General features: G+C 40.4%; 1 protein-coding gene across 6 annotated transcripts in view; it reads right to left on the bottom strand.

The window, feature by feature from the left end:
• ncor1 (nuclear receptor corepressor 1) overlaps positions 1-26,011 on the bottom strand; it is a 41,594-nt gene that overhangs the window by 8,261 nt on the left and 7,322 nt on the right. For 2 of the 6 annotated variants that reach the window (XM_077505124.1, XM_077505127.1), the window contains exons 3-34: positions 25,866-25,960; positions 25,562-25,769; positions 25,041-25,223; positions 23,734-23,847; positions 22,310-22,366; positions 22,152-22,204; positions 21,543-21,609; positions 20,156-20,328; positions 19,551-19,641; positions 19,235-19,413; positions 18,796-18,850; positions 18,569-18,670; positions 14,901-15,031; positions 13,898-14,190; positions 11,283-11,348; positions 9,683-9,819; positions 9,503-9,596; positions 8,117-8,555; positions 7,902-8,025; positions 7,035-7,212; positions 6,236-6,403; positions 4,693-4,859; positions 4,412-4,526; positions 3,611-3,687; positions 3,355-3,520; positions 3,087-3,212; positions 2,918-3,001; positions 2,524-2,774; positions 2,077-2,377; positions 1,736-1,951; positions 1,068-1,268; positions 525-674 (exon numbers count right to left, since the gene is read on the bottom strand). In XM_077505124.1, coding sequence (XP_077361250.1) covers positions 525-674; positions 1,068-1,268; positions 1,736-1,951; positions 2,077-2,377; positions 2,524-2,774; positions 2,918-3,001; positions 3,087-3,212; positions 3,355-3,520; positions 3,611-3,687; positions 4,412-4,526; positions 4,693-4,859; positions 6,236-6,403; positions 7,035-7,212; positions 7,902-8,025; positions 8,117-8,555; positions 9,503-9,596; positions 9,683-9,819; positions 11,283-11,348; positions 13,898-14,190; positions 14,901-15,031; positions 18,569-18,670; positions 18,796-18,850; positions 19,235-19,413; positions 19,551-19,641; positions 20,156-20,328; positions 21,543-21,609; positions 22,152-22,204; positions 22,310-22,366; positions 23,734-23,847; positions 25,041-25,223; positions 25,562-25,769; positions 25,866-25,960 — 4,861 coding nt within the window. The remainder of the gene's footprint in view (positions 1-524; positions 675-1,067; positions 1,269-1,735; positions 1,952-2,076; positions 2,378-2,523; positions 2,775-2,917; positions 3,002-3,086; positions 3,213-3,354; positions 3,521-3,610; positions 3,688-4,411; positions 4,527-4,692; positions 4,860-6,235; positions 6,404-7,034; positions 7,213-7,901; positions 8,026-8,116; positions 8,556-9,502; positions 9,597-9,682; positions 9,820-11,282; positions 11,349-13,897; positions 14,191-14,900; positions 15,032-18,568; positions 18,671-18,795; positions 18,851-19,234; positions 19,414-19,550; positions 19,642-20,155; positions 20,329-21,542; positions 21,610-22,151; positions 22,205-22,309; positions 22,367-23,733; positions 23,848-25,040; positions 25,224-25,561; positions 25,770-25,865; positions 25,961-26,011) is intronic. The other 4 variants (XM_077505128.1, XM_077505125.1, XM_077505129.1 and 1 more) reach the window with 4 other exon arrangements.

The raw sequence follows: 26,011 nt of genomic DNA, 5'->3' as shown, positions 1-26,011 counted from the left end.
GCTCGTATCAGTGCGCGGCGCACGTACCGCTGATAGACGCGCACTAATCTACAAGTTGTTTGTCTTTTCGAAGGCGGAAGCCGCGCGGATCAGCTGTCTGCAGCCTTGACACACTGGAGCATATGAATTTACTTCCATAAACACAGCATTGTGACGTCGTCTCTTCTTCTGCACATGCGGGTCACTTTGCGGACGCGTATGGTTCACACAGCAGACAGATTGGGGTCGAAAATATGTGAAAGCTTACTCCAAAAAAAAAACAAAAATCGGAATTGAGCAAAAGACCTGCAGTGTCAACGTAGCCGTAGTCATTGGATATGTGAGTAGAGTTGCATGTTAATACTAAGTGTGATCACGACTGCCCGCTTTTTGGCTCATTCAGGACTTATGATCGATGACACTTGGTCTGGACGGAAAAGAACTAACCTTGGACACCCTGAGCAGGTCTGCATCCCATGAGGTGTGAAGCAACACAAGATTGTGGGGAGGAAATTAAGGGAACATGGCATGTAGGGAATCCTCACCTGGCGATATGGAAGTTGGGTTGAAAGCCCTAGCAGTGAAAGGGGGCTGAGCTCCAGGGAGGTAGGCGATACGTTCCAAAGTGGGAGTACCTGTTCCCCCAGGGTGAGGCAACAGGATAGTTGGAGGCATCTGGGCTAGATCAATTATCCCTTTTACAGACAGAAGCAAAGGGCCAATGATGAACAATAAAAACCAAATCATTTATGTCTCAATGTATTATTTAGCACTGTATATATCCAGCACCATCATCTGTCAGTGCTTGGTAATGGTTAGGTATGCAGGGCTGCAATCAAGTTTAAAGATAATAAACCTGAATCAGGTTTGCCAAGTGGATATTTGAGTCACAGTTATCAATTGTTAAACAGAGCCAGATAAATTGCAGCCACAAAGTAAATAAGCAAAATGTGTCTAGGTCATTTGCTTCTGGACATCTGCAAAAGGTAGCCACTACACATCACAGCAACACCGTGTGCAAACTACAGCCCTTCCCAAGCAGGGTCTCTTCTACAGGTAAGAAAGGGCCGGCTGGTGGAGAACCATACCTCGAGCTCCAGCTGGGTACGGGAGAGAAACAGGCTGTTCCCGCGGTGACACCCCACGGACCATGTCAGGCCGGGGGATGACTTGCATCTGCTGAGAAGTGATGTAATCATTGAGGATGGTCTGCCGCGTGTTCTCCATGGTGTATAGTTGGTATGTGTTGTGGTAGCCAGTTGGAGATGGTTGTCTGGGAAACATGAAGGCTGCAACACAAGATTGAAAGAAGGGGGAAGCTGTTCAAATCTACAATATTGGTATTCATTGCTTTATTTTACCAGCACGAGCACCAAACCATCCCGCACGTTCTCGGGTGATATTCCATAAAAGATACGCTTGGTGAAGAAACAGCATACAGAAGCCGACCACAAAATTAGCTCATAGCTATAAATAATAACAAAACTCCAGTATATTTGCACCCACTGGAACCATATTTGGACTTTTGTTAATGGGCTATGGTAGCTATGAAGGTATACACAAACAAATTGCATCTCTTAACCCACTGCAAGGAGTAATGGAAGGTGAGTGTATATTGACATGATTTTTGTGGTACTTTTGTATGAATAATGACAGATGTGGCTGGGTTGCTTTTGCTCATTTGCTCACTGTATTTACTTTACTTGATAAAAGTATAGATAGACTAATGTGATGCAAAAGATTTCAAACAAATTACCAGGATCAATCACTCTATGGAAGGCAATACTGGGGTCAAGATGTGGAGGTAGGTGGGCTCGGTATACTTCCCCTGGAACAACCGGCCTGTGGTGAGGGTCGAAGGGGCTGTGAGAAGCCCTGGGGTCGCCACCCGCCACTGGGGACTTGGCCGGGACACTTTCCCTCTGCGTGGGCGTCATGGCATTCTTTCTTTCATGTGCACCAGATTTCGCTCCTTTGGGGGTGAGAGGGAAACATAACGTTTCTAACCAGGCTTACAGTCCAATCATAACTGACGCTGTTCAAATTCAAATTATTGTGAAACATTAGCCCGAAATAAAAAACGTATGTGACAAATACCATCAGATGAACGCCCCAGCATGGGTGAACCTCTGGTCACGGAATTGGAGCTGTAGTTCACAGGGGTCCTGCGAGCACTGGCATCCTCGTACATGCCTGGACTGAGCTGAGACTTTGCAGCTTCCTGGTGCGTGGAGCGCAGGACGGAGGTGGTGGAGTTAACCACCGAAGTGTGGCGCACTGCCTTGCTCTCCTCGTACTTGCTTCGTTCCATGGCCTCGAGGCTGTGGGGAAGCTTACTGGGACTGGTGATTAGGGACTTAACATTGTGCTTGATTGTAGGTTGGTTCAGAGAGTGAATCTAGGAGAAACACATCATACAGTCATGATCATACAGTAGGTATTCTAACCAAACATCCAAAAGACTCGGGTTAACGTGGCAATTGTAATAAAACCAAATTAAAGGGAAACTGAATGACAGAAATAAACCATTTCAAAAAGTCGAACCTGTGACATGGAAGCCTCTATGACCCTCCTGTCTGATAGGTCAGGGGTCTTTCTGAGGTCCTGGCCGGACTGGTCCTGTCGTGGGATTTCATGAATGGAGCGGCCAGTCTCTTTAATGGTATTAACGCCCTCATAGGGCTTTCCTTTGCCAATTCCCCCATCAAAGGAGCGGATAGGTGGGCTCTCCCGTTTGATCTGTTTCCCATATTTCATAACATCTTCGTATGTTTCTGCAGCTGTTCGAGGTGTTCCTAAAAAGTGGAAAAACTATTTTAGTTTAAGGGGAAGTCAACTTTAACAATTTCTTGACAATATGTTATATGTGACCTCACTAATCTAAAACGTGAGATTCTTTAAGTACCCAACAAAAATGGGGAGCTTTGTAGTTTGTTACCTTGCATGATAGAGCCAGTGATTATTTGTCTGTCTTTAGAATCTCCATGGAGGCCTTCTCTGGGCAAAGCTCTGCTAATCAAACCTGCACAAAACAGGCATACTCAGTTACAGCAATACAGAAATGGCACTTAGACACTTCATACATTTGTGAAATGCTACCACAATACCTTCAAATGGAGCGCCTTCCCTGCCAGGGTGGCCCCTGCTGATGGGTCCCTCCATCATGTCATAAGTGCGTTTTAACTCATGGCCAGTTCTGGGACTACGGGTATTCTCCCTTGGGTTCTTGATGGCTTTTGAACAGAAACAATTTACTTTAAAAACTCATTTACTGCCATTTACGGATATACACGTCAACGGGAACAGGAGTGACTTAAAATTACTTGGTCAAGGAAGGGATACACATTTTGTTAAAAATCTGGTCAATGTACTCACCATCATAAGAGAGGATGTGACCACTCTTGCCCTCATAGATAACATGCCCTTTAGCCAGCTGGTCCCTCGACTTGTCTGAGCTACTCAAGTCTTCTGTAGCCAGTTTTGTGATGGTGCCCTTCAGCAGGTCAGCAGCAACAGTAGATTGGGAAAGGGCTGGTGTGCCCTGGTGAACACAGTTTAAAAGAAAAACATAAAGCAACATAGACAACAAGGAACACAACTGAATATGTTTGTCATCTCATGCTTTCTTTACCTGAGTGATTGATCCTCTGAAAGCCAGGTTCTCACCCAACTTTGATGGGTTTCCTCTAACATCATGAATAGACGGAGCTGCAAAGAATTACGTTAATTTAGTCCTTACAACACTTTAAGTGTCAATTAAAACAAAAACAAAATAAACAATCATGTCAGGAACAGATGCTCAAAAATATTCAATGCCCAGTGCACGTTTACTTGCAAAATAGAAACTTATACTAAACAGAGAACACCAGTAATATTGTGCTGTGCCATTTGCACGTTATTGTGTTTGTAACCTTTGCAAATACACTTAACTCATTCACTCCCAGCTATTTTCACTGAAGCAACCACTTTGCAAGGCCCACAGAATATTGTGTTCTATTGCTATAAAAAATAAAATGGAACCTACTAAAAGAAAGATTAGAGTTCTTCTTTCATCAGGAAATAAAGTATATTTCTATGTTTCTGTTTTGCAGCAATTAGCATTAGAATATAGATAAGTTTCGTGATTATTCATGAATCTGTTTAAAACTGTGGGGAAAGCAGCATGTCGCAACAGGTTGATCTCTTATACTCTGCTGCCACCTGTTGGCCATTTTTGCAATAACTACCATTGCTTAAACAGTTCTATTCAGTTGAGAGGCAGCATCAAAGCCTTATGTATGCCCTAGCATAAAAAAAATAATAAAAAAAAATGTATAACTGTCTTTGGGACACTGATAATATTTAAAATAGAACATATTTATATGTTTTTGGGAGCAAACAAGTTGATTTTCAGTGAGTGTTGAGCACAAATGTAGTTATGTGGCCTGCCTACCAGACTTGTTGGGATCTTGGTGTCGAGGCAGGCCCAAAGAGATGGAGCCCACAGTATTCTTGCTCCCGTCAGGCCCATAAATGGCGTGCGAAGGCAGGTATGTGCCTGGGGTTCCCTAAAATAGCAGAAATCATCAGGTCAACTTAATTGTATTTATAAAAGTTAGAAATTGTGAAAAGTGCTGAAAACATCAATGTGGTGTAAAATGTGAAATTTCCAAATAAATAAAATAGTAACAGAAAATAATAGAAAAAAAGTCTATCCCTGTATTCTCTTCTTACCTGAGATATTGAGCCCCCGTGAATGAAGGACGGTTTGTCAGTGGGTTTGGTGGTTGGAATGAGAGGAGGAGGAGAAGGAATGTTAGGAGGTCGACTGGGTCTGCTGAAAGCCATCCGTGCTCCGTCTGGCAGACTCTGGATCAGCTGACTGGGGGCCGGGTGGAGGACTGATGCAAATATTCAAAGAAGGAAAATGGAAACGAGTTTAGACTCACAACCACAGTTAACATTACTGTTGTTTTTTGTTTGTTTTTTTTTGTTTTAAAACAACCAATTCAGTGTGTGAACTTCAACCTCTGCGACCAAAGGTATCATGAAACAAAAAACTATATTTAGTAAACACCATTATTGCTGCTTGTTATGAAAAAATAAATAAATAAATAAATAAACCTGGCAAAAATCGGGATCGGAAGGTCAGACTTTTTAAAAGATTGAGGATTGGTGATGGTCCGGAAAATTGTGATTGGTGCACCGCTCGCTACTAAGTATTCAGTCATTTATTTATTTATTTATTTATATATCAAAACTTGATTTAAAATCAAAAATAATAATAATAAATTTAATAATTGTTCTTTTTATTTAATTATAGAATATTTTATTCGTATTATATTATTGTTATATTATCAGTAATATGTGAATACTTGTGCCCCTAAAATTTCACATTCGGCACCACTGTGTGCTTAGATTTATTTATTTAAAAAAAAAAAAGAAAAAAAAAAAGTTAGTCTGGAACCCACAACTGTGAATACTCATGCAACCACGTTATTTTTTTACTAGCCCTCTCGCAAGGGTTTCCTTTTTTCCCCTCTCTCTTTTTTTTTTTTTTTTTAATCCACTGTATGTCCATTGTCCAGTACACAGACTTGTCTTCCACACCATAACCAACTGGATGTGACACAAACCCTTCCTGCACCACAACTGTAAGACTCCATTCTTACCCCCAAAGCCCCCCCTCCCCAAAAAAATAAACTAAAAATAAATAATAAATAAAAAATAAATAAAAAAAAATCATAGAAGCGCCAACATTAAACTAGGCTCCAGCTGCAGTACTTGGCAAAATCAAACCCTATAATTGCACAAAACCCTCACATTTGAACACATGTTCATTTCAGAAAAGCAATGGCAGAAAATGTGTACAGATATTACAGTCCAGGTTCTGACATCACTTGCATACTGTACAAGTTTAAGCTCTTCTCATTGCAATGTTCAGACAGCACACGTATTATTGTATGCAAGCCCACTTTTAGCCAGCCAAAGCCAGAATATGATGACTAATGCTAGACGTGCTCTAAGTGCATTTTCCTGCTTACTTTCACATCAGCGACCACTACAACATTAACTCCTGCTGAATTATGACCTGAGAAAGCTAAAGTGATACTGGACACCACCCAGATACTGCATAGTGCATGCATCATGTTCTCCTTACGGAGACTACATATTATTAGCAGGGGAAAGTAGAATGTTTTGGAGGCATCTGAGAGAGCAGATGAGGGGGAGGTGAAGATGTGTGCTTTTTTTTTTCTTTTTTTTTCTTTTTTTTTACCTGGCGGCACACTGTAGCGGAAAGCATTGGGGATGTTGGGGTCAGGTTGGGGTGAGGACTTGCTTAGATCCCTGGGGGAGAGTCTGTAAGGAGAGCCTGGCCGACCAGAGAGGGCCTCCTGGTCCAGAGCCAACATCATGTCATAAGGTATGTAGGGTAGGGGCTTACCTGCAGTACACAGGTATAAGGACAAAGGGAAAGACGACCACTTAAAAACAAACAAAAAAACAAAAAACAAAAAAGGAGAACTCATTGCCCTTGAGCATTGAGTGCGACCCAGATAAAGACCATTCATGGCCACTTGGCCACTGAACCCTTTGCAACACAAGCCGGGGTCTCTCAGCTCAGCAGTTTGCTGACAGCTGCGTCACTTTTACGGCACTCTGACTTCAGGGCGCTAAAAGCTTTGCATGAAGCTTTAACGCAGCCTATCAAGTGGCTTCACTGCTTGCCCTTCAAACGTTTATCTTGTGTACAGAGGCAGCAAACAACATTTGGACTCGGTCAAGTCACGAGAGCAAACGTCCTAGGCAATCTCAAACAGCAATACCGGCTTAAGGTCTGTTCGCATCAGAAAGCGCCTTCTTTGTGTGGGCTCAGGCTGAACAGCATTACAACAGGCAAGACCAACCACAAGGGTTTACTTTTTTTTTTTTTTTTGAAAACGCACAAAAATGAACAAGGCCTGAAAAAGTGCATCCACTATAAATAGTGCAACCAGCAGCAGCACGTGCAGCTGAAAGCTGAACAAGAGGGAGGCCAAATGAGGACAGAATGAGACTAGTTTTTGTTCGCCTACCATCTCTGTCAACCAGACTTGGGCTGCGGGTGTTGAAGGGCAGTCTGCGCTCCAGGTCTCCCTGGTCCTGCCTCTGCTTCTCCTCCTGGTGTGCTGACGCATGCGCTGCTTTGATCTGGTGCTGCAACATCGCGAAACCACTGATTGGCACCGGACTATGGCCATAAGGACCAGGAACCTTGTGACAGAAATAAAGAAAATGTCTCAATTGGATTGAAATCGTCTGACAAATGCAGCATTATGGGGATAGCAGTAATAGATTTTCTTGATATGTTTATTCTATGACTTCTGATTAGGAATGTGCTGGTACAGTACTGGTGTTAATTTCGTTAACGAAAACTAAACTAAAATTTTGGTCAACACACATTTTTCACCGGACAAAATCCTCGCTCTGCTAATCTCATCTGTTACTGTGACAGATCTGCAGCTAGCAAGAGCAACATGCACAAATACATTGGACAGACAGGAGGTGGATTCACGGTGAAAGATTCAAATAAATAAATAAATTTTATTTATAACATACCATTAATCAAATGGCTATAACGTTCCAACAATAATGAAAATCCGACCGCTAACAAATGCTGGCTAACTTACTAGCTTGTAGCATTGAGCAATAGTAGCCACTTGTTGACATACTGTAATTGTGTGTGAAAATATGAGAAAAGTTTATGTGAAACAGTTTTAGGTCCAAAATGTTCAACATGTTCAACATTACTTGCTGACAAAATAAACAGCGGTAAAATGAATTGACAGTTTTTGTTGACTCAAAACGGTGTCGGTCTGAAAAGAAGTGGTATTGAAATTGTTTAGTTCTGTTTTTTTAGTACAGCAAATGTGCGTGATGTTTTGGAGATAACGCTCACTCACCATAGGTGGAATGGCAGCTGCCCGCTGATGCATCTGCTGGATGTTGTGTGGAGTTTGCTTCGGTGATGACACCAGGACCGTGCCCACGGGATTGAGCAAAGACGGCTTCTCCATAGAAAGGATTCTGCACGAGCAACATGAAACATAAATCGTGGGCTATCATTGACGTCTAGCACAGAGACCGTGTGAAAAAAACCAAAACAAAAAAAACATACCTCTGCCTTTCGGGCTCCGCTTCCACATCTTCATCAGCACTGCAGGTGGCGCTGGAGTCGTTATCTGAGTGGAGCTCCTTCTGCCTCTCGCCATGTTCTCCTTTCTCCTTAACCTCGGGCTCCATTTTAACCTGAACTTCTCCAGATTTCATGTCCACATCTTGAGGCTCAGTTTTTGGATGGACCACACCTGAGTAGGAAGCCACTCTGCTCTTTTCCTCATGAGACGCAGCCTCACCCTCTGGGCTTTTCTCTTCCTTGACACGCAGTCCCCCATATGAGGGGTCGGACGTTTTTGCATTGCTGACCTGAACCGGGTCCTGATCAGAGCTCGGAGCATCTGCAGCAGCACTGTCTGGTCTCTTGGAGTCACCAGACTTGGTCGGGTCGGTTTGAGAGGGGGAGGGAGCACTCTCTGTATCAGAGCTATGGTCACCGCCTGCAGGAAGTGAGGGGGAAAAAAAAAACATGCCAAAAAATGCTTAACATAATACTTGACATGTACAAAAATTTTGTGGTCATATTGTTTTTACTGCAATTTTATGACGGCAGCTAAATCATTTACCAAGCAGCTTCCACTTAATACTACACACATTTCTTTCTAAGAAATACCACACGTGACTGAAAGCGACAACAGTGTCTTATCTTTTATGTTGTTTGTCACATGTTAAGATCAAGGCCCCAAAGATACAATGAAGAGGAGAGATAACTAATATATACTTTTTTCCATATTTTTACAGCAATAGAACATAATATTTCGCGGGCCTTGCAAAATCAGTCAAAATCCAGGAAAACACCAGTGAAAATGGTTGGGAGTGAATCAGTTAATTTCCAAATGAAAACCATGAAATCATGAATATGTATTAAACGAGCCACTGATGTGAATCTCTTCTCACATAGTATGAGCACGAGTGGGGCTTGTGAGGACAAAAGAAGGTCAGCTGTTGGGTCGAGCATGTGGCCCAGCACATCGTGTTCAGGCAGCAGAATTTCTTGCTCCTTTACAGCCCATAAATGTTACGTAACAGGCGCCGCTACAATTCATATCTTTTATCTTCCCCTAACTTAACTCTTATCATTCTTTCTCTCATTAACAACTGTTGCATATTAGTTTCACAGACATCAATTCAAATTGGGTCTCTTATGTGCCAAATCAGCTGACAGGTTGCATCAGATCTCCAAAAATTACTGTTGTGAAAGCCCTATACAAGTAAAGCGTTCTTCGTAAAGTATTCTTCCTCGGATTATCTTTTAGTTTATCCTGAGAAATTATAAATCATAAAGGTTCACAATACAAGGACCGTTTATGTCCTTCCACCTTGGACGAGCTGAGACAAACTATAAAAGTCAAGCGAGTACATGCTTCGTATCGTTTTCTGATCCGACCTTCACTGTCTTCTGCATTGTCGTCATCGTCATCAGGTGAGGCTGTGGTTAGACCTTCACCTTGAGACCTGTCGGCACGAGCCCGCCGCGTGTCCTGGATATCAGAGCGAGACACAAAGTTACTTTAAATGGCGTACCACACCAGGTGACCCTAAATCAGGCGACCAGTAAATGGCTTACCTGCTTATGCTGCTGCAGCAGGTTGTCCAGATTGTGACGTCGCTTGTAATTGAAATAGAAGTTTTTGCACTGCGCCTCACTTTTGGTGCCCACCATTTTGGCGATGGCCGTCCAGTTTCGTCCATGCTCTACTAAACCTGATGAAAAACAAGAATCCCTTTAGCATAAAATCTGATTTACAGTACGGTGATTTCAGAGTATTCTAGATTAACTGGAATTATACCAAATTTTCAACTTGTTCTGTGTTCTACCCGGAAGATTATCTGCATTTTTAGCAATTACAACCAAAATAAAGTTGTTGTTTTTTACATTTACGTCTGTACCCTAACCTTTAATCAAGTGTGACTTGGATGATGGGATATTTCGATCAGATATTCATACAACTGGTCACCATTACTCATGTACACTAAATCACCTAAACATGCATCCTCGTGCAAATGATGGAATGTGCTTCAAAAAAAAAAATTCTGAAAAAAACAAATCCATCACAAGATGCCAAATAATAGAATAAGAATAAATGACGTACCAATGACTGCACATTTCATCATGCTTCAGTTCAAGGCCATACTGTATGTGTGAAGGCATGCTTAATGTCACATTTACTGATGCGTGCAAACACACCAGGGAATTGGCGAAAAATGAGTGAAAATTAGTTTTGACTGAACATGATTTTTTTTTTCCCACTAGCTGGATGCTAGTGATGTCCATTTATTACACTGATACAATTAGAGTTGACCAGGTCCAATAACATCTAGATACAAAGATTTCATGCTTTGTTTATAATATAACAATTATCCTATCATTCAATTTGATTCCCCAAATCAAAGTCTCAATATGTGATTAAGTAGCACAGCAGATTAAAACTTTTACTTGCACGGGAGACGAGAATTTACTTGCATGACCGGTTATGACAGAAAACATAGCAAATACTCCATGCAATTTTAAAACACTCATTATGCAAATGAGCAATGGTTAACAGGTCTCTTTAGTCCATGTACTTTAATTAATTCACATACGTGTCTGACACACTTCATTAATGGCTCCATTGAAAAATATATACATATTAAAATGAACTAAACAGATGATCTGCAACACATTTGAATACCATGTGACTTTACTTCAAATCAGTCTGTTCTGCAATAATGTCAATATTGTTTTAAAATGCTAATTGCACATACTGACACTGTATCTGAACTTTAAAAAATGATCGTGATCCTTGCAGAAAGCAGTAATGGTCACGCTCCGGTGCTTCAAGGGTGGCCTGAATAGATCATTTCTAAGACGCAAGCTGAGCAGACCAGCTAAATGAAATTCAGGAAAAAAAGTGAGACACCCTTAAGACCTTCCCGGAGCACTGAAGCCCTTCTACAAGCCTCTATTTGTGTGGTGACAAATGCACATTCATTCTTGTGCGGGTTCATGATCACATTCACGAGTGTTTGAAATGGTGAGGGCACATTACCTTCACAAAATCATGAGGGTGAGAGGAGGGGAGAGGAAATACAAGGAACACAGAAGGCCACAGAAAGAAACTCAGAGAGGTGAAAGACTGAGATAAAAAAAAGAAAAAAAAAAAAGAAGTAAATTATCAGAGCTTTACCTTTTTTGGCGACCTCCATTTCCTCCTCGGTCCAGCGAGAAGTTTCTCCAGTTTCACCAGCACCAGCTAAATCAGAAAGCAGAGACCCAGCCCCATTAGCACTGACAAGAGAAATAGAGGGGAGAGTACGGGTGCAGCGGAGAGAGAGAGAGAGCGAGAGAGTGAGCGTGCAAAAAAAGAGTGAGAGAGAAGCAGACAGAGAGGCTGTCCTCTTTCCAGCCGCCTTCTTCTCATGGCCTCTAATCTAATAATCTGTTTACATTCACAAGCTGCTGAGACCTACTCCTGCTAGCTCCCGCTGTCGCGCTAGGTCATTCCCCACCTCGCACACTCACATTCTCGCTCTCCCCCCTCCACTCCAGTCCCCCTTTTCCCTAGAGTTCAAAAAAAGCCATCCGCCTCTATAATCCACAAGGGGAGGTCCTTAGTCAGATGATGTAGTGCCAGACAGCAGAGACTTTGGGAAATGGCCTTGGATGGAGGCTAAAAGACAGAACAGCCACGCTGTCCCAAGCCTTGTATGTCATACAAACACACATCAGACTGATACACACTCCTACTTGCCTTGACATGGCTGCATAGTTCGTCACGCCCCCCCACTCACCCCCACCAGCCTTGCAAACAAACGCGCATATGCATGAGTGTATATACACACAATTCACAGAAGTGAGCCGCTAGCATTGAAAGTGAACTCTGGCTCGGTCTCACTGAAATTGTGTAAACATTTGGACCAATATAGAAGCAGATAAACCCTTGGCATGTACAGTGCGCTTGCCCCCTCCTCAATTATCAATTATCATTTGCTTGGATGGCTCCAATCGAAGTCTCCCTACCTTGCACTGAGTTACGTGAGTCACATGCAAGTCTACTTGGCTTTGCTTCGGCCTCCAGTGGCAAAACTCACATGTTCTCCCCGTGACAGGCTCTGCTGGGTGGCCATTGAGTCGAGCTATAAAAACAGGCTGGGTTTCTGCCTACAGCATATCGTCTCACCTCAAGAGTAAGAGTCGAGTGCACCCTCCCCCCTCCACTACAACTTCAAATAAAAATGTGAACTGACGTGCCACCACAGAAATCGCTTCTTGAGCTCGTCTGACTTAAAGCTTCCTTTTAGCAACATTAGGGTCGCTGTAGTTGCTGAAGCGGAAGCAAGCAACAACATAAAAGCCCCAAATTAACTCATTTGCTCCCACAAATATGTTCCATTTTAAATATTGCCATGGTCCCAAAAACGTATTTATACATTTTTTTTTATAGCAGAGCATAGATACATACATAATGCAGCTTCTGACCTGAAGAGGTCGCTTAAAGTAACCGTACTTATTACAAAAAATGACCAGCAGGTGGCAGTAGAGTATAAGAGATCAGCCAGGGCCATTCTGCATCAAGCCCTTTTCCCCAGTGTTTTCAACAGGTTTGTGAATAATGATGAAAAGTAGCTATATTCTAATGCTAATTGCTGCAAAATGGAAACCAATACAAATGTACTTTTTTCCCAGATGAAAGAAGAGACTCTAATTTTTCTTTTGGTCGGTTCCATGTTTTAGCAAAAGAAGGCCTTGCAAAATTAGCCAAAATCCAGGAAAACAACAGTGAAAATGTCTGGGAGTGAACGAGTTAATCACTGAGAGAGATTACAGGGGACAGCCCTTCACACGCAGAACACTGTCAGAGGTCAAGCTTGTGCGTTAATTAATCACATAATAGGACAAACCTTGCATAACATTACAAGATGTAGCGCTCAGCAGACAGTGGGGGAGCGGGTGTCAAGAGACGTACTTACAAAACATTGAACAGATGATACAGATTAGTGCCAAAACAAGATTAACAGATAAGGGCTTGGTTACCTGAGAACCTAAGCAGCCACTGTTGGAGTGACGTGCTTGTGAGGGTGAAATTGTAGAAGTGTGACCGAGTACCATAACAACAGCTCAAGCAGCGCGCTGCCATGGTGATGGATAGACAACACTGACTGATATTCAGTATGTCGACCTGTTTACTTAAAAGGGAAGTCAACCCCAAAAAAATTATATTCAGTGATATGTTCTATGCAAGTCCGCTAGTCTAAACACAGCATTCTGATTAATATTGTGTTTGTGGAATATGAATTAAGCAGCAAAATCCACCCATTTTTATCCATCGCAGTGTGCGGCCATTTTGCCACTTGTCAACTGAAAAGGCCATCACAGTTGCTCAGGGCTCAGGTAACAACCAATCACAGCTCACCTGTTTCCTGAGTTTGAACATGTGACATTCGCAAGCTGAGCCGTGATTGGTCGTTGCCAGAGCAACTGTGATGTCATTTTCAGTCGACAGCAAGTGGCAAAATGTCTGCCCCCTGAAATGTATAATTATGGGTGGATTTTACAAAAGTGTAAAGAAAATTTTGGGGTTGACTTTTCCAGAAAATACAGCTGCCTAACTTTCTGCATAGGATGCCGACTAACCTCGGCTGTCATTATTGTAGATTTTGTACACGTGACTTTTATCATAAATATAATAAAAATGAAAAGGATCTGTCACTTCATCATGAACACCCAATGATGACATGTGGATGTTTTTTCTCACTAGTTACTTTTGCTCCAGAGAATCATACCGCTATAAAATGTGTTCACCTTTTGTATCCAGTGAAGCTACTGGAGTCGGCGGTTTTGTCGGTTCCTTTATGGGCTTCTGAGCTGTATCGGATTTAGGGAGCTGTGGAGGATCTGGCACGGCAGCCTCTGAAGCAGGGGGAGGCGCTTCCTCCGCCGCCATAGTGGCAGCCTCATTGGCCATGGAGCGTGTGGTGATCCTTCCCTTACGTCGGCCCTGGCTGTTGGCGGTCTTCCTGCCACGCGGCGTGTTTTGCTCTTTTCCGTCCTCGTCCTCCCCACCGTCACACTTGTCTTTGTCCTTGCCAATGTCCCTGTGGTTTTCAAGGAGGAAAAAACAGCTTTAAGGACTGCTTGGAAAGAAAGTTGACTCAGCAAAATACAGGCCCTGTGCCGTCCCCTCTCAAACCCACAACATATATGTATATTAGAGACTCACCAGAAAATAAAACCAAGAATGAATGAATGTACTATGAACATAAACATTTCCAGATAAGCACTTTAAAAAATTTGCAAAACGTGAGAATTACTGTAATTTCTAAAGTATAACATCCACTCAAATATTACACGCCACCCCCAAACCGCCCTATCATACTCGCCCCACTTGATTTTTTAAAGTGTTAGCCTCAAGAAATGATAGTGTATTAGCTCTGTGTCAGCAAGCCTAACTCAAAAATAGTTGTTTCAAACTGTTTAATAGTTGAACCTGGTTGACATTTGGGCTCAACAGTCCAAGAATTCCACACCTCCCTTCAGTGCTACTTTATGCAGCAGTCATCCATGTGCTGTATACCCTTTGCTCAGGCTGCTTGTATTGAGGCAGAATATCAGCCATTTTAAAGTATATTTTTGCTGTTGCGCACAAACAGACCAGAAAGTAAGATACTTATGCATATTTGTTGTTTCAGACAAAGACTAGACCACTTAAGAACTCAACTTTCCCTTTCAACTGGGGTATTATTAAGATAGTGTTACTTTCTGGAATTTTTAGCACAGGGACAAATGTACTATTTTCACAAATCACCTTGACTCCTCCTTTTCATCTTTCTCTTCCTCGTCCTTTTTTTCCTCGTCTTCTTTTTTCTCGGACTTCTCCGATTTGTCCTCTTCGTTTTTATCTTCGGACTTCTCTTCTTGTGCAGGACGTGTTATCTGCTGCAAACCAAAACAAAAATTGTAGTATAGATAATGCGTTTATTTTGGTTACTAAAATAATAAATAGTCTGCCTTCTTATGGCGAATGCATTGCTCAGAATTAATTCATCTCCCTACCATCACATCTTCTAATTTTCTTTCACAAGAAAAACAAGAACATCTTAACAAACTCACCAGTCAGACAACACTTCTGTTGTCAATACCTTCATGCACTCAGTGGATGTCATGAATTATTCAAAAGAGTTTAAGATGTATTATTCTCTTTCCTTCTCATTCAGTGTTTATGCCCACACTAGCGTTTCACCCACGAACACTAAAATGCTGGTTGCTCAGTTGTGTGTGCGTCATACGAGCACAGCGGGATTTGTGTTTCCATTACAACAAGAGTTGAAGGTAAAAAATGTTGCGATAATGGGGGGTGTGCACCTACAGTATGATTTGTATCACTTGCATTTGCCATTGTCTGTACGCCGACTATTAGTCAAAAGAACTGACTTAACCATGTTTAGGAGCCTTGTGTCAGCTATATTGAATTTGAATAGTTCGGTACTTGTATCTTAAAAGTCAAATGACGCAGCATAGATTCATATCATCAAACAGTGTTTGGGTTTTACATCACGACCTCTTACTATTCAAAGAAAACTTCTGATTCAAGCTGAGTTTCAAGGTTAATGTATGTACGTGGACAATGACATTACCTCTGTATTAATTTCCTGTCAATAACAAGCTTGTACGTTTTGGCATGTGAGAATTCAGGAATATTTTGCAATCTGTTGAAAGCCTGAGATGTTCTCACAATACTTGTTCTTCAGTGGGATGCTGTTTTGGTTGGCTCAATGCGTGCTCATGTGTTTGCTTTGGGGGTGATTTGAGAACTGTGGCATTCCTGCTTCTGCTCCAACATTCTGTAAAGGGCTTCTACACAGATGTGAGACGAAATGAAACACTGTGGTCAGATGGTGGTTCAGTGTTTTTAAATGAAGACCTTTCCAAGCTAGGCTGAAATGTTTTCAGTTTTGCTGATTCACAAGGCTTGTTTGCTTTTTTTTTTTTTTTTTTTTTTTTTTTTTTAATGACAAAGTATGTCAGGGCAGTCTTCCCTGGTGAATAACTTGTACAAAGTAGGGAAGCTGCCACTTCTTGCAACTACCAAAATGGTAAGAGTTGTGCACTGTATGCATTAACAAGAAAAAAAAAGAAATCACAAGAAGCAGAATTTAAGAATGTTCTTTTGACAATATGCAGTAACTCATTCACTGCTATCTCAGTTCAAGTATATCTTTGACGTCTATAGCCGTCAATGGCACTGGATGAGTTAACAAAATTAACTGTTAATTAATTGTTAACAAAACAATTTTGATGCCCAATTAACTTAAGGAGTTGCTTTGCTAAAAGCATCCGTATCAATAATTATTCATTATTATTATTATTGTGAAAACCAAAGACCGAATTTAAAAAACAAAAAACAAAAACAAAAAACGGGAGCATGAGAATACATTCATATTCTCAATTCTCAACTCAGTTAATTAACAGCTAATCGATTACAAATTATTTGATGAATATATTTGATAATCTATCAATTGTTTAGAAACTTTTTTTAATTTAAAAGTGGCCAAATCATTTTTTGGGGGAAAACAATGACCAAGATTTTTGCCAATTTTCTGACAGCTTACGGACCAAACCACCAACCATTAATTTATGTTTGTGCACTTACTGTCAATTTGAAATAATGTCCTGTTTTTGAATTGACTTTTTGAATTGACTGTTATAGTTTAGAATAATTTTTGTTTTGTTGGACAGAGTAAAAGAGTGGAAAAAAGGAAAACTTCAATCGGCAAACTTGGAGGACGAAAGATTATACTGAGAAACAAGTCATACAAGATGATTGATAATTAGGCATGTTTCATTACTATCACACAGAAATATGCAGCTTTTGCGTCTAGACACATCGGGGGTGTGGCCTGTCTGCTTCCACAAGCATGTAGACTGTGAATACGAGCGTGACAGTGATTTGTGTGATGAAATATTGAAGTGACTTTCGCTCAGGGACTGTACAATGCTCTTACAATAACTTTTGAAATGGTCTTCAAACTCATAGCGCAACAAGTGCACATGACAACATTTCACGACGGACCCTGTCTGCACGTTTCCTAGAAAACCCGTCTAAAAATAGCTATACTGGACATTCAAGAAGCCCAAAGATGTCTGCTATGATTTGCGACAGCAAAATAAAAATAAAAAAAACAGCCAAAAGCGAGAAGACTCGGGAGTCAGGAAATATAGTGACCAAGTTTGTTGAGGTGGTTTCAAAAATAATGAACATACCTGCAGGCTCATCTGTTGAAGTTAAAAAGCTTACTGGTTGTGTAAATGTGCCTCTAACCTCCAATGCTTCCTTAGCTGTGAGAGAGGGGCAGGACTGCGCCATAGCAGAGCTCTTTAGAAGGGCTGCGGGGCCAAGGCACTGCCAGGCCAAGGCACTGTCGCACATATTCCGGGAAAGCGTGTCATCAGGCCACTTAAGCGGCCGGAAGAATTGGCCATCTCACATGAATGCACTAATCTATGCGGGGTCATTCAAGGTAATCCCTGTCAAGCAGTCCTCTTTGATTGGCACTCACAGCAGCCCGGTGAGTTTTGAGGCCTGTCAGATGGTTGGGCTGTACCAACTGAGCAGCTTCATACGAGGGTGGGAGGGGGGACGTTCGCTCTCATGCGACGAGAAAATGGAAAACAAGAGAGGCAGCATTCAGTAGATTATCAGCCAGTGCTGACTCTGTTGTGTGAGGGTCCCCCAGCTAAATTCCACTTGTTCCTCCTGTACTCTACAGCACTTGCTTTTATCACTCTTCCCTTTCAAAATAAAGTGTTCAATCAAACTGAACTTAAACTCACTGCATTTTACTGGGTCTCCAAGAGATTTGGAATGCTACCTGCTTTGTCTGCTATTATCCAAGGATTATTCGACAAATGGCAAATAATAGGGCTGTTCTGATGAGGGTGTTATTGCTACTGATTCGAAAACCGATCATCCATGAGTAAGATCGGCTGATACCGATCACATGAATCAGCTGCACATTCATCAGTTTTTTCTTAATTGATTAATCCAATTAAAAACATTCTATCCAAATTCCCCAAAATTGACTTATTTCAAATTGACAGTGCAGAAAACATATTGTGATTCAGTTACAGGTTTGGTCTGTAATGTCAGAAAATTACAGAAAAACGTTGATGCATGCATGCATGCTTGTTTTGCCGCGTGCGTCTGTGGTGTCAAGGAAAGGGGGTGGGATGCTAAGCTGCAGGCTGCAAAGCACAAATTGTGGGTGATCGGCAATGGAAGGCATTGATCGACATATGTCGATCACTTTTCCATGGAAATTGGCCAATTGATCGGAGCACAACTAGCACAGTACTATTTACAAAAAATAAATAAATCAGAAGATGAGTGCTTTGCAATAGTCAACAACATAATAGACAGTTCATAAACCAAATTTCAAGCAACATGCTGGAACACGAGCATTGACAAAGGATTACCTGGTTCCTTCCCCGCCGTCTACCGTAGTTGCGTCTCACTAGCGTCTTGTAGTTGTTGTTCTTCTTGGTCAGGTAATAGTATAGGACACAGTCAGCAACACACTGAAAATTAAAGGAAAGCATGTGCATATGTAGACATGATACTGACACTAGTGGTTAATTTATTCAAGCAAAAGGTTAGACTCCTTTCATGTCTCATTTTTTAATGTTAAGTGTCTCTCCTTCACCTTTCTTTCAAGATAGGAAGCAATCAGGCCAAAGTTCTTCGGGTGCTGGACAAACCTGCCAAGAGATGCCATTGTTGATGAGGGCAAAAAGGCAACATAGCTCAAGTTCTATGTACTCACTAATGGGTTTGCTATGAACCCATTAGTGAAGGCCCGGTCAGGATTTCGACAAAGTGATCATTTACTGAACCCGTTCACAGATAATGACGGAACAAATCAATTTAAATAAAAGTTATGCAATAGAAAATTTTCTAACAGCCCTCAGGGTGACCTTGTCACCACAATGGCTGATGCCAATTGTAGTAGAGGGTAAAAATTGTCACAATGATTGTTTCAGTAGTAGTCAGAAAGAATGTTGAATGTTACATAAGCAACAATCCAGAATCCCAATATGTATATACAGTCTGTGACATCTTGGAATAAAACCACAAAAACTCACTTGTCTTTAAAGATCTCTTTTTCGTGTTCAGTCCAAACATTCATGAACTGCCGGGCTTTGTACACCTTCATGGGGTCATCCATCAAGCCGTTCATGTTGATGAACTTCACTCGCCTCTGCTCTGAGTCATACATCATTGGAGGGATGACTGACAGCTGTCTCATCTGTTTTTCGTTGTTCTGTCAAGCATGGACATGTCATATTAAGTCTCAAATATCACCATTGAAAAACATAAACGGCAAATACAAAGCCATTTTATTGGTTTGTATTTCAACTAACAGCATGCATAAGGGATATAGATCATGAAATTACTCACTTCTTGCTCAGAGAGGCCATCAATAATTTCAGAAATCTCATGCTCGCTTCTAGCGATTGTTGCAGAGAGACCTGTTCCTCTCTGACCAACCCTAGTAAAAGAAGAGGCATATAATGAGGTAAATTACATTTTTATATTTGGTTCTTGCAGAACACTTGTTGATTTTACACATGGAACCCCATCGTAGTCAAAGGAGGAAAGTCATCTGGCTGTGATTAAAGCTTTGTAAGAACTTGACATAAGAGGACTGTTCGAAAATCTAATTTCATGCCCGTTCAATTATTGTTTTAGTTGAGTCCTGTGTTCCATGTCATTTTTTATTAACTACATAGGGGAGATTGTTTTATTTAAGTGTGTGGGACGTGGCAACCATTACAATCAATCAAATTTACAGGAGTACAGTAATTTGTATTCCCAAAGCCAATTATGTGCTTCACTCAGTATGAAAACAACTCCACCCTTTTCTTGTGAACAGACAGTGTAGGGAGGGGAAGCCTGGAGGCAAACGGGTACAAAGCCCCAGATAGTTCCTTTGGCAAAAATTAACACTGTACCACAGCAATGGTGTATTGTTAAAGTTTACGGTGTATATAAAGCTTTTTCACCTCTGGAAGCGCTCCTGCTGCTCTCTCTGCTTCCGGATCTCAGGGAATTGCCTTTCATAGTACTCCCGTGTCCTGCTCTCCTTGGCTTTGCGCCTGGGGTTGTTCTCAAGGCGCTCCACCTTTTTTTCCCAAGCTTCCATCAGCTGGTCGTAGCGTTGGCAGATCTTCTGTTCCTGAGGAGACAGCATGAGAACCAATCAAATACTGAGCCGCAGGCCTTAAAAGAAGATCAGACGATGGATTGAGCCGAGCCAAGCCAAGAGCATGGTTAACATTTTTGTACATTGTGAGTAAGGTAATAAAAAAAAAAATAATGCACATGTAGGTAGAAAAGCTCGTGGAAGGGGGAAAAAATGCTGTTTTAAAGCAGCGGCAACATCAAAATTTGCTAAAATTACTGAGAAGTAAAATAGCAAAGAATGCAAACAAGGGCAACCTAATTGACTTAATTAATACAGTACGCGTAGTGAACCATTGTATGAAGCAACAAGATGGAAAAAAAAAATCAAGACAAACACTATAAACTTAAAATAACGAATGAGAGTGGATTGTCATCATGATTATCTGTGAACAGACTGACGCCCACTACTGGCTCTTAAAAAAAATAAAAATAAAAAAAAATAAAAAAACGTAAGTTAAGAACATGTTTAAAGTTTGTGCGGCTCTTTTTATATACAAGCCTTTTCTCATACGGCACCAGAAAAGAATTTTAAAATACTTCTTTAACATTTTATACGAGCTCTCTGTCCTGACAAAATAATATACCGCTTGCGTTGGGCCAAACCTTCTACCGTCACTTTTCAGAAGACCCCAAAAAAGCCATGTTTTTTCAAACATTAACATTGGACCATCAAAAGAGAGTCAAAACTTTATAATGATCAATAATTCATAAAAATGACACCCACAAGTGTGGACTGACCAAAAGCATAGATTTTAAAAAAAAAGATTGTGATGATATGCAAATGACATAAATCCCATTTTACACGAAACGTAAAATAATTTCCACAGGCTTGACTGTTAAAGACATGCAAAGAAATTTGGACCTGGAAGGACAATGCTCCCAACATTTCCACACTAGAGCCAGAGACAAACAACTCTCTTTCCTCTTGGCATGAGGCCATAAGCTCTCCACAATTGCTGAGACTCTAAAAGGCTGGAAGGAGGTGATGTTCACTAAAACATTTGAGTGCAGCTGTTGAGAAAAGGTCCTCCATGTGATGGCTTTCTGATATAATTGCATTACCGTTTATTGGAAACAGCAAAAGTTCTTACGAGAACAAGTTGGAGCACAAAAAGTCATCCAACAAACATTTGTGATGCAAAAATTATCCACGGTTACCAAACCCCTGGACTTTCCAAAATGCTTAACAAAAGCAGAAACACTTACCCTTTGTTTACGAGCATGATTCCGCCTCTTAAAAAACAGAATCAGCTTCTTCCTCATGACTTGATTGCTATAGAGAAACAACACATTCATTATTGTTTGAAAATATCACCATAACCTTTTGTGTCAACATAATTAGACAAAGAAGGGAAAGTGAAGCAAAAAAAAAAAAATCTTTATTCAGCAAGTGTGCTCATAAAAATTATATTGGGTAGATAAGGCTATAAATACTCAATATCCAATAATTAATTAATAAGAAATCATCCCAAAAGCATGGCCTGCAAGGGACATTGTGGCGAATGTGTTGTTGAAAGGCAGAGTCAGATGGGCCACTGTTGTGGTACAAAGTTTTTTTTGTTTGTTTGTTTTTAAATCAGATACCCAACAGTCACATCTAAGTCTTTCACTTTCTTTTACCATCCCTATTAGCCAAATCAATCAGGTGACTGGACAAATCCAATTGCACTGAATGGCCACATGAATTTTATCACACTGAGCTTAACGCTTTCATCAGCTGAGATAATTCCTTCTCTAATAAACAATAGATGAACTGTATTTCTTTTGTAACAATAAAGACCCGGAGGTTTGTAACGTACAATTGAGGATACTCACGTTTTAATGTTGTCATGGTAAACTTTTGTGTCTGATGGTTGATTGTACAGGGGCTAGGCAGTAGAGAAAGACAGCATTAAAGATTCAAATGCAGTCATTTCTAAATTACTAATGAGTTAAGAATTACAAAATGTACTACAAATCATTTAGGGCCATACCAATTCAACCTTGGGACCAAGACCTTCCAGTATTTTATGCGCCTCTTCAGCTTTTTTCTAGAAAATAGGGAAAATACTGTAAATCAGTGGTGTCCAAACTACGGCCCGGGGGACATTTGCGGCCCGCGACATATGCTAAAAATGGCATTTGACTTAGTTCAAGTATAATAAAAACAAAAATGTTTGGAGATGGTCAAAGTAAGAAGGGAGGGTGTCGAAAAACACAGGTGCTCTTAAAGGTTATTTTAGTTAACTAAAACTAACGAAATAACTAAAACTAAAATTCTAAAAAACAATTTTGTTAACGAAATAAAATAAAAGCAAACGTGCTTTTTAAAAACCGAAAACTAACTGAAATTACATATTATATTTAAAAAATAGCAAAAATGTACTTTCTGTTAGTCTTTGGTGTGATTTTGACATTTGAAAGTATGTCACATGGAAGTGACGTCATCTAGCAACAGCCAATAGAAAAGCACCTTTAGATGACGTCGCTCCCATGGCTGTGGCATTTTTCGAAATATGCGAAAGCATAAATACATTATTTTTACAATTTTTAGGACTAAACAATTTCTCTTCATAACATTATGTGGCCCTTGCGTCCTTCTGATTTTCTATATGTTGCCTTCAAATGAAAAAGTTTGGACACCTCTGCTGTAAATGGTCAGATAAACAGAAATACAGTGAATCCCCACTAAATCGCAAATTTGCACTTTTTTCACAGCAAGAGAATGGGATCAAGTGATAATGTATACTTTAAAATGTGTTTTAATAAATGTAAATGTGTTTAAATCTTGTGGGGGAATTCCTGGTAAACTAGTTATTTAATTATTATTATTTAATTTTTTTTAAATATGGTCTCTCTGGATCACAGATTTGCACCTATCACGGGTGGGGTCAGCGATAAACGAGGGTTCACTGTGGCATAAAGGCATGTGAAGTTAAGGCAAAAGAAATTCAAGTAAAATAGTCATTTTTTAATTTCTATTTTCAAATAGAATTTTAAATAAATGTTGTGGAACTAAAATGCTAAGATCTGGGACAAAAAAAAACTAAACGCTCTGGACATGAGCAGCCTAAAGGGTTAAAGACAGGGAAGGAAGGTGTGTCTTCCTGCAACATTATGTGTCACACATGAACTATAGTAACCTTTCCCCTTGATCAGCTCAAACGCAGAAAAGTCTGTCAGTGCACTTTATTTTAAAACTTCCTAATTCAAAACAAAAGCTAACTTAAATAAATGAACACGAAAAGCTAAGACTGACAAAAGGGCTTTTCGCTGTAATGTCATAATGTTTGTTGATGAAATGCAGAAGGCGTGCTGGTGTGCACAATTTGCCGCAGAGTCAGTTCACAAAGGTCAATCCTGTGGGGAGTTGATGCTTGTTGCTAATACGTCTTGGTATTCAAAACAGACAACTCACTCTGTTCTCATCATAGATGATTTGGACTATGCTGCGGTGCTTGTGTTCCACTGGGGGAGGGGTCACTGGCTTTTCTGGCTCCACAGGCTTTGCTGCTTCCTCCTCCAGTTGTTGCTAGGAAACAACAGCGAAAATAAAACATCAAGTTAAGAAAAGTACTGTACACAGAATAAGACAAGACCAATACATGCAGCTGCCTTATTTATTTATTTTTTTTATTCAGGCCCCAAATGGAGTTGATTTTCCATCTGTCCTGCTGTGATATGATCGTAACCTCTGATAAGAGTGAAACATGCAGGCATAATCAGATTACTCTCGCATGCTGGTTCATGTATAAAAACACAAAAACTCTGCCGTTGAGGTCATGTTGACGATTCGAGACGAGTTGGACTGGTGAATGTTTGGTTGGCCAATGTTTACAAACTAAAGGTTATGTACACGGCCAGGTCACGGGGTTGAGATTAGGAGTTCCTGAAGTGCCTCAACCAAATAAACCCCTGAACATTTATACTTAAATGTATCCTCTCACAGAAAAAAAAACATATTCTGAACAAATGAAGGAAATGTCAGACAGACAGCAGGACTAAACAGCGACAAAATGGATTAAAAAAAAACAACTAATCTTTCCAGGACCTGGCTGTAATTTCAGTAACGTACGCACATTCCTGTTGCTTATTACAAATATAGTTGGCAATAAATAATGAAAAGGAATAATAATAACAACAACAATAATGTGCAGATGTAAATACAAATACAGATTACATCACCTTTTTTTTACTGAAAATATTTAAATATTTTAGCGCTCTCAAACTCGAATACGTAGTGTACAACGGAAAATCTACATTGATACAATTAATTTAAAAGAAAACTTTCAACATGTGATCTGAATTAACTTTACGAAGCCTAAAACTTGCAATTTTGACACATATGATTCAAGAACTTTTTTCAAAAAGTTGCTTGAATCACTTGCTAAGTTACCTCAATATCATGTATGTATTATGTATCTATGTCTGCTTTCAAAGCCATTATAAACTGTTATTGTTTGGGATGTTTGATACTACATTTATTCAGACCAATACCAGTATGAGTATTAACTCCTGAGAAGTTACCGATACCAAGTACCGATACCAATAGTACTTTTACTACATTAACCGCACTCCACCAAAAAAACAAAACAAAAAAAAAACACGAATGACATAACTTTAAGTTATATATATATATATATATATATATATATATATATATATATATATATATATATATATATATATATATATCTCCACAATAAATCCAACTGGACAACTAACTTGCTTTTTCTTCAGCTTGAAAATCTGCTGCTCCACTTTAGCAATCTCTCTGTCCACACGGTCCATACTCTGGATCAGCTCCTCCTTGGACAGTTTGGAAGGAGACGTGTCATGCTCTTCCCCAAGGTGCAACGTAGGTCCTGCTGGTGAAGGGCATTCCACTTTCACAGTGAATGGCGACTCCTGGGGGGGGGAGAAAAATAGATCAACTTCACAAAGATATTAGATATAAAAAGATATAAAAGCTGTGCAATGCAATTGCAGAATTATAAAGAAATTGTTTGAAATGACACAAGTAATGCTAGCCATAATTTTTAGTGTGCTTTCACTTTTTTCCCTCTTTTATTTTAAGCATACACTGCCACTACACCATCTGAACACAATAAAAATAAATGTTGTTGCACAACTTGCAGCTGCAAAAAAATTTCACCAATTAGGAAAAAATAAATAAATAAAATACAAATCTCCACAGTCAACACGAGAAACAGTTCACAAGCTTGGTGAATAGCAAAATATCTTACCTTTTTCACCTCTACAGTGGCTCTGAGGCTATCCTGTAGTGTATGGTGCATGGGCAAGAGAATACCCCCGGCAGAAGAAGAGGTACGGCTGATGTGGGCCTCCGAAATAGACTCCATACGTGGGCGCTTAGTCTCCAGTGCCTCATGTTCAGCCTGAGTTGTGATGGAGTGGAACTGTTGTTCGTAACCATGTCGTCTCTCCGGAGGCCTACAGAAAAGATTTTTTTTTTTTAAAGCATACATTTGGTACATGAACGCTCTACTGATCCAACAGGTGAGCTATATCAGGAGGAGTCACCCTTACCTTTCAGTCCCAGGGTGGAATTCAGACAGTAAAGACGGTCTTCGTCGACCCTGCGGATCCTGCATGTGAGTTCGATAATCTGGGACGGCAAAATCCTGAAAGCAACACACAAGGCTCTCACAAACATTTTTTAACATGCATTACCT

The sequence above is a fragment of the Festucalex cinctus genome, chromosome 18 (assembly GCF_051991245.1).
Source record: "Festucalex cinctus isolate MCC-2025b chromosome 18, RoL_Fcin_1.0, whole genome shotgun sequence".
Classification (NCBI taxonomy): Eukaryota; Metazoa; Chordata; class Actinopteri; order Syngnathiformes; family Syngnathidae; genus Festucalex; species Festucalex cinctus.
Note: the sequence above shows the minus strand (reverse complement) of the source record. Positions and strands in the feature narration are given on the sequence as shown.